Here is a 17,326-nt window from a genome sequence, read left to right as displayed (position 1 = left end):
GATAATGCCAGGAACCTTCAACGTTTCAAAAAGGGCTCTCTCCCTCAGAATTACCAGTCTGAATCTTGCGGTACCTTGTTCAGTCCTGTATATTTTTAAGGGGAACAGATTGAAGACCTCTCCCACTGTGTTGGTCCATCAGAGGGCAAGAGAAAAGAGATGCGGCCTGCTGCTCCCAAAGGGAAATGAGTCAGCAAGGCACTGGTTTCCTTCAAACTCTCCTTATTATCTCTTTGCTTGTGAGATTGTCTAATTCAGTGGCCACCCTTTTAAAACCTGAATTCCAGGGTCAGACACACCAAGGGGCAAGAGAACAGACCAAACCTTTATTAGTTCACAGAACTCCAATTCTTTATTAATCACAGCTTGCTCACAATGACATACAGGAAAATAGCACTAATGAAGAGTAAATATGCAGGCAGCAACCTTCAGGAGTTGGGAGTTGGGGAGAAACGACTTCAAAACTGCGATAGGTATTTATGTTGGGTATCTGGTGATTCTTAGTTGGCACAAATGCCCTGCCTAGCCCCCTTAACTGCGTCAGCTTCACAGATGGAGTGTTTTGTTGTTGGAGTTGTTAGTAGGCAGGATTGCCTTACACTGGGGAAGAAAGACCAGCTTGAGTGAAAGTCCGCAGTGTTTTTGATTTTGTTTGTATGTGTGTTTTAATGCAACAACCAGCTCACAGTTTCCAAGTGGAAAAATATTCAGTAGCATCATGTACTTGTACTATAGGTAAGAGCTTAAAATGAACATCATCAATCATGGCATCCACAAATAAGCCACCTGACACATTAATTAATTCATTCCATCAAAAGAACTTAAACTAGAGAATTAAGCCCACTTTATGAAGAGCGATTTCACGGCTGCTTGAACCATTCGAATTTGGATTTGTGTTCAGCACTTTCAAAGGTTCAACTTTTTGCTTCTACCCAGATTGGTCTCAGATCTGTCTTCTCATCCATCCCTTTCTAAAGTCAAAGCACATTTGTAGCACATAATCCAGGAGAAGCAGAAGTAAATGCTCTAACTGGTGGTATTTCTTAGCCTGGTTTTGTAGTTTTTAGGCAGTAAGTAGATTATGAGCGAACAAATGTGAAGGTTCATGTGGAGTCATAATACCTGTGATCTAGGTATGGTCTTAGTCAAGCTCAGAGATAACAAAGCCTTCTAGGTCATTAGGCAATGGTGGGTTTCTAGCACCATAGACTGTCTACTGACCTCATTTTTCTTTTGGAATGGAGTTAGACATGGGGAGCTTCAAAAAGAACAGACCTAGCAAATTCATTTGAGTGGAAAGACACAACATCAAAAGCCTGTTACAGGACATGTAAGATTATGAAATAACTTGCATAATGCAATACTTGTATTTTTTAACAAAAATGTAAGTATTTACAAAATAAGATCCAAGGTATTTTTTAAACATCAAGCAAAACATTCTGCAAAGAGACCGCATTGATTTTTTTAAATTTTTGATTCTGTTTTTTTTTTTTTTTTATAATGAGTTCTTTTTAAACCATGTCATACATTCCCCATCCTGATATCGCATGATCCATTATAATATAGGCAGGGGGATTTACTATTGTGGGGCGTGCCAGACCCTCCCTTGCTTCAGCCAGACAGTTCAACCTGGAGTTCCTTGTTCCTGCGCACCTCCGCAGCATGCCTCTCCTAAAAAACACAAAAGGAAGAAGAAATGTCACAGGCCTTTGTTGTCTGGTCCTTTGCATACCATGTGCTTGACTAGAAGTAACCCAGTTTGTTGTCTACTTTTAGGAGCTTTTCTCATTTCAGAAGAGAGGAAAATATAGGCCCCACAAAATGTCATGTTAGAAAAGATCTTACAAGACATATCGTGTTTTAAAAAATATATTTATCATTGTTTTTGTTTAAAACTATGACCAAAAGTTCATGTTATTAAGATAATTTTGAAGATTAGGATCACAGTGTAAATCCAGAGAAAGGCAATAAAACATCACATTATTGTTTCTCCATCATTTCTAATGATGTTGTTCCTTTTGACTAATATTTTAAGGACTTTATAATCCTGATGGACACTCTGGGAGGGCTAGATTCCAGATGAAGACTTTCTATACTGCTTCTTAAACTCTTGACCTGTTTGTCAAGGCCCTTCATAACTGCAGTCCAAGTGACTTTTCCAGTCATAACCCCCATCTTTTCCTACACACACTTGATGTTTCAGTGTAGTGGAATTGTCTTATCATGCAATTTTCAATGCTAGTCTTTCATCTCCACTGGTCAGGATTGTAAACTTACTCTTTAAACCCTATGACCACTGTCCTTTTCTCCACAAAGATTTTTATGAGACTGCAAAGACTAATCTGCAAACTTATCTTACTTTCCATTTGAACACCTGCATAAGTCTTTCCTTTTATTTGGCAGTCATTTTATTCTAGCTTCTATTATGACTCTCTCTGTTCCTGTCTCCTCTGTTATATTTGACTGTAAGCTCATTGAGGGCCTGGACTATGTTTTCTCATTTTTCTTCCATTTGCAGGGCCTAGCAGAGAGCTTTGCAGATAGCATGTGATTGGTGGATGTTTATTTACGTAAGGAACCAAGGTACTAGCCTTGTGTTGGGAACTGAACTTCCTGAGGAGGGAACTGATGGAGAAAATGTGGCCTCAGTATTTTTCAGTATATGGCTATACCTCAGATGACTAAAATCACAGTGTCTTGCATATATCACAGGTGCTAAATAAATGTTCATTGAATTGAAATTTTAAGATGCTAATTATTATTAGTATAATTTATATTTCTGTTTAGAATGTTGTTTATATTGCTTCTGTCCTTCCCTCTGAAGCTCCAGAAATTACTTGAGACTCCATAGATTCTTTTAGTTCAGGGGAAATAAACTTGATCAGCTATAAAGTAAATCTTATCATTAAACTCTATTAATCTCAAGGGGTCTATATTTATAGGCTTCTTTATATTATAATAATGAACATTTATTAGACACTTAATATGTACCCGACCTGCATCAGTACAGGTTTTACTCGTATTGGGTCCCTTAATTCTCACAATAATCCTACAGTGGACATTCTATTACTGTCCCCATTTTGCAGATGAAGAAACTGAAACACAGGAATGGTAAAGTAACTTGCCCATGTTCATGATACTAACAAGTGGGATTTAAACCCAGGGAACCTGGCTCTACAGGTCACCCTCTTAACCCCTGCTGTACAATTTTGATGTTGAGTGAGGAGAACATTTTATAGTTGCATGGAAAAATGTGTCTTTTCAAGTGTAGATTCTGGGAGAAAAAAAGGCATAACCACCCTACATTTCCTTCAAAGATACAGAGTTGGAGTAAGCAGGAAGTTGACTCTAGAGAAATAGATTAAAGACAATTTTATTTAATTGGTTTAAATGAGCTTTTGCATATGTTCAAAAACCATGAAGAGAAGGAAAAAGGCATGTATAGAGAAATCAAATCCTGTTTGGAAATGTCACAGGGGAAATTAGCATGGATGCAGCTGATTCTTCTTTTTGTTCTGCTATTATGAGGAAAAAGATGAAGCAAATTCTTTTCTCATGCAGAAAGAAACTAATTAGTGAGAGCTGAGCTCTGGCAAAAATTGAGAAAAAGCCCAGACCATCACTATGCTAGGAAAAAGAAGCCTCAAGTCTAAAGATTCATATAAATTCAAATGATAACATAGCAAGAAACATTATAATTAGTATTATTAGACTACTTTGGAGTACACTTCTTGTTAAACTCAAAATTAGTGTTAACGAAATGGATTTTGCCATAGGAAAGAATAAATATAATTTGTGAACTTGAAATAATGTGGAAAAAGAGAAAATAAATAATTATGAGTTTCTAATTAAAAATTATTTGTTTTCAGGCATTTTAGTCACTCTATTATTCGAACACTTTACATTCACATTATCAAATATCTACTCATGAAATGTTAATGTGACTTTATTTCAAATGTGGGAGAACCAAAGGCAATCATCCTGGAAGCATATAATTTCCCACACAGTCTGTTTTTCTTATCAGCTCACTGTTCGCAATTATCAGACCTTGAATCCAGAGGTTCCTAAGTCAGTTGTGATACTCAGAGAAGGTTCATCAAGAAGACTACTCTTTGATAATATTTATTTTATTATTGAGCTCCTGATATTTGCTAGCCACTGTCAGAGGCCCAAGCATATCCAAATTTACAATGTTTTCTGCAATTTACCCCCTTCCTCCCAGCAATATAAAGGAAATGTAATACAGTATGTTAGCATTGTGTGCAACTATGCCTTTTATATGAAATAAAGTATGAAAGTTGATTTTGGGAAAAATTCTGGTCCTCTAATTCTTTCCTCTAATTTCATAGAAAAGTTTCTCTCCTGGAAGGTAAGAAATATGGAGTCTTTTCTTTCTTTACTTTTTAATGTCCCTTTAATCTCACTAGGTATCAAATATAAACAAGGACTTGGACTACATGACCTAGGATGCCAATTTCATCTATGGAATTCTGTCATATGAGCCTAATTAAATTCAAGATGAGGTCAATATAATCAAAAATCCTTCTTTTTACTGATGACTATGCACTTGCAATATGAAAGAGGGGTCAGGAGTGAGTTGTGTGAGCTAAGAAAGCACATGTTCATGCATTGAGATGATGGTGACTGGGAGTCATGCGCAGCTAGTAAGAAGGTTTGGAGTCAAAGAGACTTTCGTTCAAATCTAGTCTCTGTGGTCTAGTTGTGATCTTGGCTGAATGACTTAACCTTTCTAAAGACCAGACTCCTTACATGTGAAATGGGGATAATCACAGTATTTTCTTCTAGTGTTGTTGTTTGGACGAAATGTGATAGTACATCCAAAAATGTCTGGCTTATAGCAAACAATTAACAAAGGCTAGTTTTAATCCATTTTCCTATTTCATTATTCATTCATCAGATATGTTCAATAGTAAGTGGCTGCACAAATGCTATTTGTGAATCAGAATCATAGGAAAACAAAAGATGAAAATAATGCAATAGATGTAAATTGATAATAGCTGAAATCTATAACAAAAGAGTTAAATATTATCAACATCATGGAAATGCAAATTAAAACCACAATGAAATACCACCTTACTCCTGCAAGACTGGCCATAATTAAAAAGCCAAAAAACAATAGGTGTTAGCATGGCTGTGATGAAAAGGGAACACTTTTACACTGTTGATCAGAATGTAAATTAGCATGACCACTATGGAAAACATAAGAACTAGAAGTAGAACTATCAGTTGATCCAGCAATCCCACTACTGGGTATCTACCCAAAGGAAAAGAAGTAATTATATGAAAAAGACACAGGCTCATGCATGCTTATAGCAACACAACTTGAAATTGCAAAGATATGGAACCATCCTAGGTGTCCATTGACCAACAAGTGGATAAATAAAATGTGGTATATATATACACCATGGAGTACTACTCAGCCATAAAATGGAACTAAATAGTGTCTTTTGCAGCAACTTGGGTGGAGCTGGAGGCCATTATTCTAAGTAAAGTAACTTAGGAATGGAGCACTAAATATCACATGTTCTCACTTATAAGTGGGAGCTAAGCAATGAGGATGCAAAGATGTAAGAGTGATATAACGGACTTTGGAGACTTGTAGGGGAAGGTTGGGAGTGGGGGCGAGGGATAAAAGACTACATATTGGACACAGTGTACACTACTTGGGTTTCGGGTGCTCTAAAATCTCAGAAATCACCACTAAGGAACTTTTCCATGTAACCAAACACCACCTGTGTTCCCAAGACTACTGACATTTATAGAAGAATTACATATTATCAAAATTACCTCTTAGGGAAAGAATCGCAGAATCTTATTCCCTGAAAATATTTTTATCATTTTAAGTTACATCGTATTATGTGGTACTATTGCCACTAAAATAATGGCTATAATATTTTCATTTGACATTTTCTAGATATTAGAAGTGAAATGATGAATTATAGTGAAACAATTTCTTTTATTTCCTAAGTACTGTACTTCATGGTTGGATAGGGGAAAGCTGTTGTCAAATTTGTCTGGGTTACTTGCTTCTCTCCTTTCTAAACAATACTGAAAGCTCCTTTGGTATTTGTTACCATGTTATGAGCTTAGAAGTCTTGGCACTGACTAAGATGATATGATAGAATTACAAAAGAAAGAAGATATGATACAATCTGGTTTAAGTGGGGAATTAAACAAGGTTCAGTAGAAGTCCTCTTCAGTGACTTGCCATGTTAATCCTCTCAGTTCCTTCCATCGTCCTGCTGTCTGATGGCTCCTAAAGGCTGAATTGCTTGAGAGGAAAAGGCTCTTCCCTAGTATCGCCACATACTTTCCTTCTCATTGGTTGTGTTGCCAATGGCATTTCCACACCTGTTTAGCAATTTGCATTTGAGAATTTAACTATTTAATTTAATTAAATGCTACACTAATGGAGAATTGTGAGGGTCGAGAGAAACCTTTGGAAATACATGAGAAAGTGAACTATTTAGTAGATATTGGGTGAATCAACTATAAAAGCTATGGAAAAGTTGTAAAAAGTCTATATCCAGGTTATTTTGCAAATGTCTTTAGTCCCTACCCTATTTTAAAGAAATTAAAACTGCAAATCATAGCTAATGTGTGAATAATGGCAAGAAAAGAAACCCCCATAGAACTCCCATTAACTGATCAATTTTTTGAAAAGGTATTGGGCCCAACTACATCAAAAGATTGGTCAATAAGTTTACATTTAAATATTTGACATTAAGATTATATGTTTAGTGAGTAGATGTATTGTTGTTAAAATGATTATACCTGCATTAACTGATTTTTCAAAACTAACTGTCTCACTACAATTCCTGATTGGGTCATTTGGAGCTCCTACTACTCAGGGTTCCTAAAAAGGTCAGGTGGTGAATTTTCTGCAGGATGCTGCGTAGTGCATTAGGGGAGAAAGGGACACATCAGGAGAGGAAGAAAATGTCTTGAATCATTCCTGTATGGCAAGAACAGGTGTTTTTCCTCCCTCTTTTTCCTTTCTCTCCGCTTCCTCTTTTCCCCTCTCCTCCCCTTCTCTGTTTCTCTCTCTTTCTACTTCTCATATCACTCTAAGAATAAGAACATTTTTAACTTCACCAGTGTATCAGTCATAATCCACTGACTAGTCTTTTGAGTCCTGGATGTGACATCAATAGATCAGCTAATGCAGGTCTTTGTGGCACACGCATCCCTTCTCCCACAGCCTTCTCCACATTTGATTCTTTTCTATGTAATAGCTTGGAGTGTTAAGATGAGGTGCTATAAAAACAGGAAACTGAAATAAAAAATGAGTGTAACATTCTTCTTTGGAGGAAGAAAGAACACTTATGCAACAAAGACAAAAAATACTAACATACAATTTATGATGACATCACAAAGCATATTTGAGAAATATTTTAGCACAGTAGTTCTCAACCACGGCTAAATATTAGAGCCTACTAGTGAGCCTTTAAAATAATACAAGGTTCTTGGCCCCTTTCCAGACAATTAAATCAGAATCCCTAAAGAGCTGTCCCATAGATTCTGAAGTGCAGTCAGGGCTGCTTTTGCTTTAGGCTTTCAGTTTGAGCTAAAGGCTTTGAGCTAACATGGCTGGGGCTCTGAGAGGTTTATGGGGATTTGTCAGTCAGTGACATTGAAGATACCATTATGGGCATCATAGTGAAAATATGCTTGAATGCTCAATTCTCTTAATTGAAGGGAAAAGGGACTGAGTGCTGAATGGTAGGCAGATTGTGGAAAAGATTGCACAAAGTTGTATCATGTCTCTTGCTTAATTGATAGGGCCAGTGAGGGCTATCAAAAGGGTGGGCGCATGGTGTAGTGACCTTGATGTGAATTTACTTTTACTGATATTATTCAGTGTCTTTGCATTTACTGTCTATATTGGACCATACTACATGCTGTCTTATTCTCTAATGGTTGGTGCTATATTATTTATTGTTGAATTATTTATCATCTGTATTGGGAAGGACATGGTTGGTAAATGTCTTTGATATTACAAAGGTTCCTAAGCATATAGTAGGGACTCAGTACATATTAATTGAATGGTTAACTCATTAATAGGTATCATTTCAGAAGTAGTCATTTTTTTTTCTCTTTTTGTTTTAGAGACAGGGTCTTGTTGTCTTTCTCAGGTTGAAGTGCAGTGGGACGAGATTAGCTCACTGCCGTCTTGGACCCCTTGGCCCAAGCGATCCTTTCACCTCAGCCTCTGGAGTAGCTAGGACTACAGGCATGTGTCACCACTGCTGGGTAATTTTTAAATTTTTGTTTGAGATGAGGTATCGTTATATTTCCCAGGCTGGTCTTGAACTCCTGGCCTCAAGCAATTCTCTTGCCTTGGCCTCCCAAAGTGCTGGGATTACAGGTGTGAGCCACCATGCCCAGCATAATTATCTTTTGCTATGGTAGATTTCAGAACAGCTTATGTTACATTGGCAGTTTCATGCCTTTTGGTTTTACTGTTATTACTGACCCTCTTTTAAATTTCTAGTTTCATAGGAATAACTTCATTCAAACAAAACGCTAAATATTGCTTATAATATAAAACTTTGTCTTATTTTAGGAAAAAGCAAAGTAGTTTTAGTATACACAAACACATTCACAATATGTAAACAACAATTTTGTACTAAATCCACCTATGTGATATACATCAAATCAAAGTAAATTTGGTATTTCCTCTTTACTGAGGAGATAAAAGATCTTGACTGCCACTGGCCAAAGATCCTATTAGATTTGAAAAGCACCTCATTAGCTATGAAATATCAGAAAAAATGTGGTCCTAGAAATTATCTGGGCTGCATTATTTGACATGGGATAGAATGCTGACAGCTGAGATTTAAATCAGAAAAGGCTACAAACCACTAGTTTGCAAATCTGGCTGCATATTGGAATCATACGGAGAGTTTTCAAAATGCATGGAAGCTGGGTCCCATCCTTGGAGATTCTGTGGGTTGATGTCAGGACTTTTAAGCACTCTTCAGGTTGATTATTTGCAGGAAAAGTGGTCTGCAGGTGTGCATGTATGTATGTATGCAGGAGGGCACTAAATTTGGGTGGGAGTGGAAAGATTGAGAAAACGAGCTGAGCATGGCTGGGCTGGGTAAAGAGAAAAAACACAGAGAGAGGAAAGAAATGGCCTATTAAAAGCTAGCACTTCTGGAAATACTAGATAAAATATGGAAATTTTATGAACTATTTTACAATTGAAATCAAGAAGTATATGCCCTGTCTGGGCACTGTGGCTCACACCTGTAATCCCAGCACTTTGGGAGGCCGAGGCGGGTGGATCACTTGAGGTCAGGAGTTTGAGACCAGCTTGGCCAACACGGCAAAACCCTGTCTCTACTAAAAATACAAAAATTAGCTGGGCGTGGTGCTATACGCCTGTAATCTCAGCTACTTGGGAGGCTGAGGCATGAGAATTACTTGAACCCAGGAGGCAAAGATTGCAGTGAGCTGAGATCGTGCCACTGCACTCCAGCCTGAGTGACACAGCGAGACTCTGTCTCAAAAAAACAAACAAACAAAAAAAGGAGGCTATGCCCTGTGTTTTGGTATGTGCAATTTGAAAAATAAAAATGCTCTGGGACTTCCAGTGATATAAATCTTGCATTGAGGCCTAATTGAGAATGCTGCAATAGGATCAGCAGGTACTGTTCCTAGCAACGTCACTCAATTTTTTTAGGGCCTAGGATGTGAGATGAAGGTTGAGTCACAGTGATCTCAAAGAGATCACATAGTGGCCCTCTGCTGTCCATGTTACGAGCACTGGTCAAGCAGGAACATCCTTAGTTCTCTAGAGAAGTGCAAAATGGGGGCAGATGGAAGAAGACTGACTGGTTTATGGCCATGGGAGTAAACTTCAGCAAATGGAACTTTGCTCTCCTGTATCTGAGTAAAACATATGTTCCTATACCACCATAAATCACCTGAAGAGAGCCAAATTCTGTTGCCTCTTCCAAATCGTGACTTGACTCATTTGGGTGAAAAGCAATGACATTGTTCGGAGAGTATAAAAACACGAGCTTATAAATAAAAATTTAATCCGAACTTTCATGTTTTGGATCAGGCATCAGATAACTATTCCAGCTCTTGCCCAAGTCAGCAGTCCTCGTCCATGTACCTCTGAGAGCCTCAGTGTCTTGCTGCTGCATCAGAGCCCACGCACCCTTCCCCAGCAATGCTTTCAAAAATTCCTCAAGAGCACAAATGAAGACTCCATGCAACTGTATCCTTAAAAGGTTTCATGCCTGATTTCCTTTGTTTCTAGCTGGGTATTTGCAGTCAGAGACTGAGAATGAAAACAGAATCATCAGAACCCTAGGATAAGGTTGTTTGAATCTTAGATGAGATGGGACATCTCTAATAGAAGACATGAAACTCTGAGAAATAGTCAGAAAACAGGAGGCTCATCTGACTAAACTCTTAGGGCTCTGATGACAGGCACACTCCTGTTTTGCTCTGCATCTCCAATGCTTATCACACAAAGGCACTCGCTACTGGCGGGAAGCATGACTGACTGCTCAGAAAAGGACTGAGGCATCTTTCTGAAACATCCTGTTTCTCAATGCTTAATCCAATTTTGTGGAAATGGACACAGCTAAACTACTCATAGCTATACTGTATATTTTCAAAGGAAAGGTTTTTTGAGGGGATAGGTGGGAAACAGCATAGAGAGTACAAAAGTGAAAGAGAGCGTTTTTCAGAGCAACTCCAGCACAGCTCCTCCTGACTCATGGGAATGAGTATACATTTAGGTTGTTGAGGAGAAGGGCACCAGGATACCAGAACTGGATGAAACATCCCTTATGAGCTAATCTTTGCTATGGTCCCATGTGATGCTGTTATACCCTAGAACGGGCTTACCAGTGTTCATAAATACCCTGGCCTTTTCTGGCAAATATATTTTTCTAATTTAATATTTTAATTAAATATATATATTTAAAGCCATATGTTAAATATTAAATCAAGTGTTATTTATATTTTATATCAATATAATATACTGACATTAATATTTCCAGTGTCACATTTTTCCTATAGATTGCCTTGTGAGGCTTGTATAGAAGTCTTACACATTTCAAAAGCATGAATCAGCCTCCCTAAATCCACTCATCATGGGAAAAATTGAAAAAAATTCCAGCCTTAATGTTGGATTCCCATTCCTCTACCATGTTGCACCCCCTGCTAAGTCATTGCTGCACTGTGAGACCCTGCCCATGGCAGTTAGTTGTCCTCACACCTGCAACAAATTTTGACTTAGTCTCTGGTGCTCAGGCATATGGAAGTTCACCCAGCTGTGTTGCATACGAATATATCCATCTGCTCAGGACTCTGCTGAGATTACCTTTTCCTGCAGACGTTCAATAATAGCAGCTAGATTAGCCTCACGGTTTTCCTTAATTTGTTCCATTTTCAGGATCAGTTTTTCCTCCGCCATCTTGCTGAAGTTGTTGTTCTCCTCCAAAGCCTTCTGAAGGACTTCTCGCTCATGTTCCCTCTTCTCTGCCAATTGTTTCAGCACCTGGGCCTCCTGAGACTGGGGAAGAAAAACATAGCCATCTTATAATTATCCAAACACAAACCTAGCAGAATAATAGCCCACCAATTGGAGGGAGCGTTCTTTTCCGATGAATAGTACTTCCAGCCTTAAACACTATTGTCAAGTCTGTACTCATCTGCATGGCTTAGAGTTTTCTATAGAATGTGGCTAGTTGGGAAATGTGGTTAGCTGAATTTTCAGCGTGAATATATTTCAGACTGTCTTAGAAGAAGAAGCATTTAATCCTCATTGAGAAGTTACAAATTTTTTTAAAAAAGAAGTTGTTGCTAAGCATTTATGCAACAGAAAACGCTATAATGAATTACTGGATGGCAATATCCCTAATTAAAGCCTGAGGAAAATGGTTGAGGACTGAGGCAAGTTCTGATCTTCCTGATCCATTGTTTTTTAATCAACTGTAGGCTAGGCCTTACAATGAGCTTTCCAACTTTCATCAATCAAATCATCAAATTCACTTTCTCCTTTTATTCACACTCCCTTTCCCCCACCCCCATCCCCCATACACCAAAGTGTCTTTGGAGATCTGAGAACAGTGCAGATTTAGTGTTCACTTGGCCACAGAGAGCAGAAAGTCTTTGTTTTGACCCTCTCTTGAAACCCTGTGGTTGCTCAGTGATTTAGATCCAGATGTACACCCTGCCCTGCACTTTGAGCACTGTAATGTTCTTCCAGCGTCAGGAGGCTGTATGACTCTGTACAGTGGATGGTGATCACTGGAGCACTTGATAACAATGCAGGTGCCTGGCATCTACCTCCAGAGATTCTGATTCCAAGGTTCTTTGGTGAGGCCCAGTGATAAGCATCACTAATGATTCAAACGCAGGTAGTCCAGTCTACCTTTTGTCAGTCCTACTGGCATGGGCTTTGATGTCAGGTCTGTGTTCAAGTCTTACCTCTGTTTGTGACCCAGGATGTGTTATGTAACTTCTTTCCATATTCTTTTTATTCTCCCCATTATGCAGCTGAGAAAAGTCCTACCTAATACTGACCTATCCAGGTTTAAGACTAAATTATTACACACTCATGGCTCCTGGATAATTTCTTAGGATCAGCTGATACCCGGAGGCGATCCTTCACAAGAGTAATTATAAATGGGAATATCTAAACAATGGTTTATCAAAAAATATTCCTAAGTGCCCTGTTAAATACTGATTACCATTGAAAGCATTAATGGGAAAACATTTTAGTTGATGGTAGTGGTTGTGGGCATTTACTGGAAAGGTCTTGTTGTATAAACAATATGAGGCTTGGAGAAAGGAGAAACTTCTCTTCAAATAAAATTCTATAGAAATGGTAAGGTCAGACAGCCTTACACTTCTTTATTGATGTGTTTATTCTGAAGTTGATCAGGAATAGGTCTGTGGCTCACTGGAGATTAGACAGAAAATCCTGGGAACCAGCCCTGCCTCTTGCTTATGTCCTGGAACCCATAATGGTTCCAGGACGGTTTATTATTTATTTGTTTTTGCTTTCTTTTTTAGATAGAGTCTTGCTCTGTCACCCAGGCAGGAGTGCAGTAGCGTGATCTCTGATCACTGTAACCTCTGTCTCCCAGATTCAAGCAAGTCTCATGTCTCAGCTTCCTGAGTAGCTGGGATTACAGGTGTGTGCTACCATGTCCTGCTAATTTTTGTATTTTTAGTAGAGACAGGGTTTCGTCATGTTGACCAGGCTAGTCTTGAACTCCTGGCTCAAGTGATCTGCCCGTCTTGGCCTCCCAAAATGCTGGGATTATAGGTGTGAGCCACTGTGCTTGGCAGGTTTCAGGACATTTTTAGTGGAACCAACACTTTCTTACTTTGTATTAGTTTCAGGAAAACTAATACAAAAATATAAGCAAAGTATAACATAAATTGAATTCAAACTCCAATGATGCCTTTCTGGAAGAAGTATGAATAAAACATTTTCTAGCTGGTTCACTCTCCTGCCTCTAGGTGGGACTGTCGGTAAAGCATCCTACATAGACTTTGCTTATTTGCTGTTATCAGGACTACGGAATTGTTACAGGGAGAGAGGTGTGTGTGTAAATCGCCTAGTGGCGCGGTCTGGTCTCACTGCAAGCTCCGCCTCCCGGGCTCACGCCATTCTCCTGCCTCAGCCTCCCTAATAGCTGAGACTACAGGCGCCCGCTACTAGACCTGGCTGATTTTTTGAATTTTTAGTAGAGACGGGATTTCATCGTGTTAGACCAGGATGGTCTCGATCTCCTGACCTCGTGATCCACCCGCATTAGCCTCCCAAAGTGCTAGGATTAGAGGCATGAGCCACCGCGCCGGGCGCAATGTAACAGTGGTTTAACAATTCCTTCCTGCTCCTCTTCTCATAGATCAGTGTTTCCGTTACTGCCCTAGATAGGATCCACCTGAATTTTTAATGGCCACTTTTTAAAAGCAGCCTTTCTACAGAAACTCCTGCGGCACAGTGACATGAGCCCTAACCTGGTATTCAGAAAGCCTGGGTTTGCATCCTGCTTTGTTGACCCTGGCGTTTTGAGATAGACTTCATGGCCAGGGGCTATGCGCCTGCTGCTCTTCAGACAGGATCAGTTTACAGAGAGTTACTGTGCATTATTATCAAGAGGCCACTGCAACTGCCAAATGTTTCATTTTCAGATGCTCCAATTAACTTTGGCACTTCGTTCAGTTGTGTTTTAACTTTAATGTTTACATTTGCGTTCTTAATTTTCCTTTGTGAAAGAACCAAATATAGATTCAGACGGGAAGGCTTTGAAATTACAAGGTAATACAGCAACACACACTTGTCCATATTTCTTGCCTTGGTGGGACGCATTTGATCTGCATGAACAAACTTCTGCAGTTCCCATTATGAATAATGGAGAATTCCCATTATAACCAATGCCTACTGCATTTACTGGAGTGCAACGTTTGGCTCAGTTTGAAATGCCTCAATTTAATGGGGTTAGTACTTTTGTAGCTATTGGGGCTAAATGAGATTACACAGCATAGGTGTCAAGTGCATTTCTTTAGCACAATTAATGGGGTGAAACAGAAACAGAAGGCAGTACAGAGTGTGGTCACGTGAGCTTGCTGCTAACTCACAGAGACCTGCCAAACTGGGCCAAGCTGTGCTTCAGGGCTGCTCACTTCTGTGGTGCCTTTTCTTACACTCTGGAAGGGAATGTTATATCCACTATTATCTCAACTCACACATTTGCAGGACCTAATTGTCTGTGTTTCATATATTTAAAGCTTAAGTCCACACACACAAAAATACAGGATGTGAAGTCAATTATGGTGGAAAGCATTCTATCCTGAGGAAATACTTATAACTTCCTATATTAGTCTCTATTCATAAGCACTGAATTTTTTTAAAATTTAGAGACAGGGTCTTGCTTTGTTGCCCAGGTTGGAGTGCAGTGGTGTGATCTTAGTTTAGCACAGCCTCAAATTCCTGGGCTCAAGAGATTCTCTTGCCTCAGCCTCCCGGGTAGCTGGGACTATAGGCGTGTACCACGACACCTGTCCAGCAGCCAATTTTTGAACTAATTATTCAGTGGAGCTAATAACCATGGGGGCATCTACCTCAGTTCCTAAGGTCTCTGCTACCCCACTGGGGCAGAAAGGCATAACCTCTCTTCCTTTTTCACAGTGTAGCATCCAGATAGATATTGCTGCCCATGACTCCTCTAACTCATTTCTTAGGTAGAACTTGATTCTCACATGAACATAGTTTAATCTTCTAGTCAGACCCTCAAGGAAGAAAATTGGTTCTGATTCCAATGAGCAAATAGGCAGTTTAGTCAATGAGAAAATAAGCAGTTAGTCCAGAAAACTGCACTAAAACATGACATGAAATGAGTGAGGCTGTAGAATAAAAAACATGTGATATACAAGAGTGGCAGCATTTTCCTTCATTTTTGGCAAAGAAGTAAAGTTCTCACTACATGTTCAAATAGGTATTCTTACTTTATATCTTGACTGTGCAGATTAGCAGAAAGGAATTGTGATTGCATGGACTTGTGACAGGGAGGGTGGTGAAGTGAGAGAATCACTAAAAGTTGTTAAAAATAAATTGTCCAAGGAAAAAGTATCTGGCCTTGGAGGAACACTTCTAAATAACCTGTACCTAACATAGAAGGTCACTAAAATATTAAAATGGAAAATAAGGGCAAGACAATGATCAGCTGATATAATGCAAATGTCAGGGCAAAATATAGAACTGAGATGTTCAACGTGACATTCTGGGAGACTAAGGGACCTTCTCCATCTTGCTATTATGGGAACTGAGGCACATTACTGGTGAGCACCTTTTCTAGGCATAAACCTTCTCACACTGAACTCAATCATTGAAATAATTACATGAGAGGTACATGAAGGGAAAAACAATGAGACAGGGAAGGAGACTTATTGTACATTTAGGAACACTTTAACATTTTGCAAAGAGGTTAATTACCAATTTTTATATTACTGAGTATAAAAGTTTAATTACTGTACAAATGGAGTGGAAGATAAATTTGAGTAACTGGTACATAAAACTCATTTTATTTTATGTACACAGGTGAGACTTAAGACTACATTTTAGATAGCACTAATTTTCCATTTATTTCTGAAATAAACATATTTATTTTCTTGTCACTTTTCATTATTTGGAGGATACATTACTTGCTATCCAGGACCGTTGATCAGACACTAAATCTCCTAGTACCAAAAATGCCTTTACACAAGTAGATTAGGTGATGTGTCTGTAATTATTGACTTTACTGCTAACAATGAAAAACCATTATCGACCCATCTAAAGTCACAAATAATGTCCTGTTGAAATATGACAGTTGAATATAATTACATAAAACCAAAGAGTACAATATTCACTTTGCATTGAAGAGCCCGAAGAGTAACAGGAAATTTAAAATGATTAAAATCCAAAGACCTTTAGAATGAGCCCTTCTGCTAAAGTGTGTAATGGATTTACTGTGGTTAGCTCCTAGGAAAAGAAACGTGGGGGTGCTCTTCTTCACCGAGAAGGTAGCACACAGGAAGACTCTGTGGCCCACGTGCCATATTCTGTAAGGAGCAGAATGTTTCCTGAATGTCAAGCTGTGAATAATCCAGTACTTTGTTTCATAATCCATTGCTATACAAACCACCCCCTCTTTCCCTGGATTCCATTTTAATTTCCATCTACAATGTGAGATACCAACAAATGGAAAAGGTAAGTCTATCATGTTTGGTGACTAATGATCCACTTTTATGCCATTTTATTAAGAATAAGCAACACATCTTCCTTTCAGAGGCTTAGTGACTTTGAAGCTGATTATGCCAGTAATGAGAGCATGCTAATGAAATCTCACTGGACTGGTTCGAGTAGCGTGCTTTTTAATTTAATCTCTTTTAGGGTGAGATTTTATCAATGTCATTAAGATCCTTTCGTTTTCACAATATTAATTTTTTCAAGACACTTTTAATTGGCCTGACCTATTTATATATCTATTACCTATCAAACTTTCTTTTCTTCTATGCAATTTGATAAAGAATATTTTATAATATTTAAAAATATTGTCTGGGCACTCTGCCTCATGCCTGTAATCCCAGCACTTCAGAAGTCTGAGGTGGGTGGATTACCTGAGGTCAGGAGTTCGAGACCAGTCTGGCCAATATGACAAAACCTTGTCTCTACTAAAAATATAAAAATTAGCCGGGTGTGGTGGTGGATGCTTGTAATCCCAGCTACTTGGGAGACTGAGGCAGAAGAATTGCTTGAACCTGGGAGGTGGAGGTTGCAATT

The 17,326-nt window shown here is 38.7% G+C and overlaps 1 protein-coding gene across 2 annotated transcripts in view; it reads right to left on the bottom strand.

Annotated features, from left to right (window-relative positions):
* Window positions 1-329: 329 nt before the first annotated feature.
* The window catches only part of STMN2 (stathmin 2), a 55,425-nt gene continuing 38,428 nt past the window's right edge, over window positions 330-17,326 (bottom strand). For both annotated transcript variants that reach the window (XM_033202463.1, XM_033202464.1), the window contains 2 exons: window positions 11,369-11,560; window positions 330-1,671 (listed from right to left, as the gene is read on the bottom strand). In XM_033202463.1, coding sequence (XP_033058354.1) covers window positions 1,612-1,671; window positions 11,369-11,560 — 252 coding nt within the window. In that variant the 3' untranslated portion in view covers window positions 330-1,611. The remainder of the gene's footprint in view (window positions 1,672-11,368; window positions 11,561-17,326) is intronic.

This window comes from Trachypithecus francoisi, unplaced genomic scaffold (assembly GCF_009764315.1).
Source record: "Trachypithecus francoisi isolate TF-2019V2 unplaced genomic scaffold, Tfra_2.0 Lachesis_group7, whole genome shotgun sequence".
Taxonomy (NCBI): domain Eukaryota; kingdom Metazoa; phylum Chordata; class Mammalia; order Primates; family Cercopithecidae; genus Trachypithecus; species Trachypithecus francoisi.
Note: the sequence above shows the minus strand (reverse complement) of the source record. Positions and strands in the feature narration are given on the sequence as shown.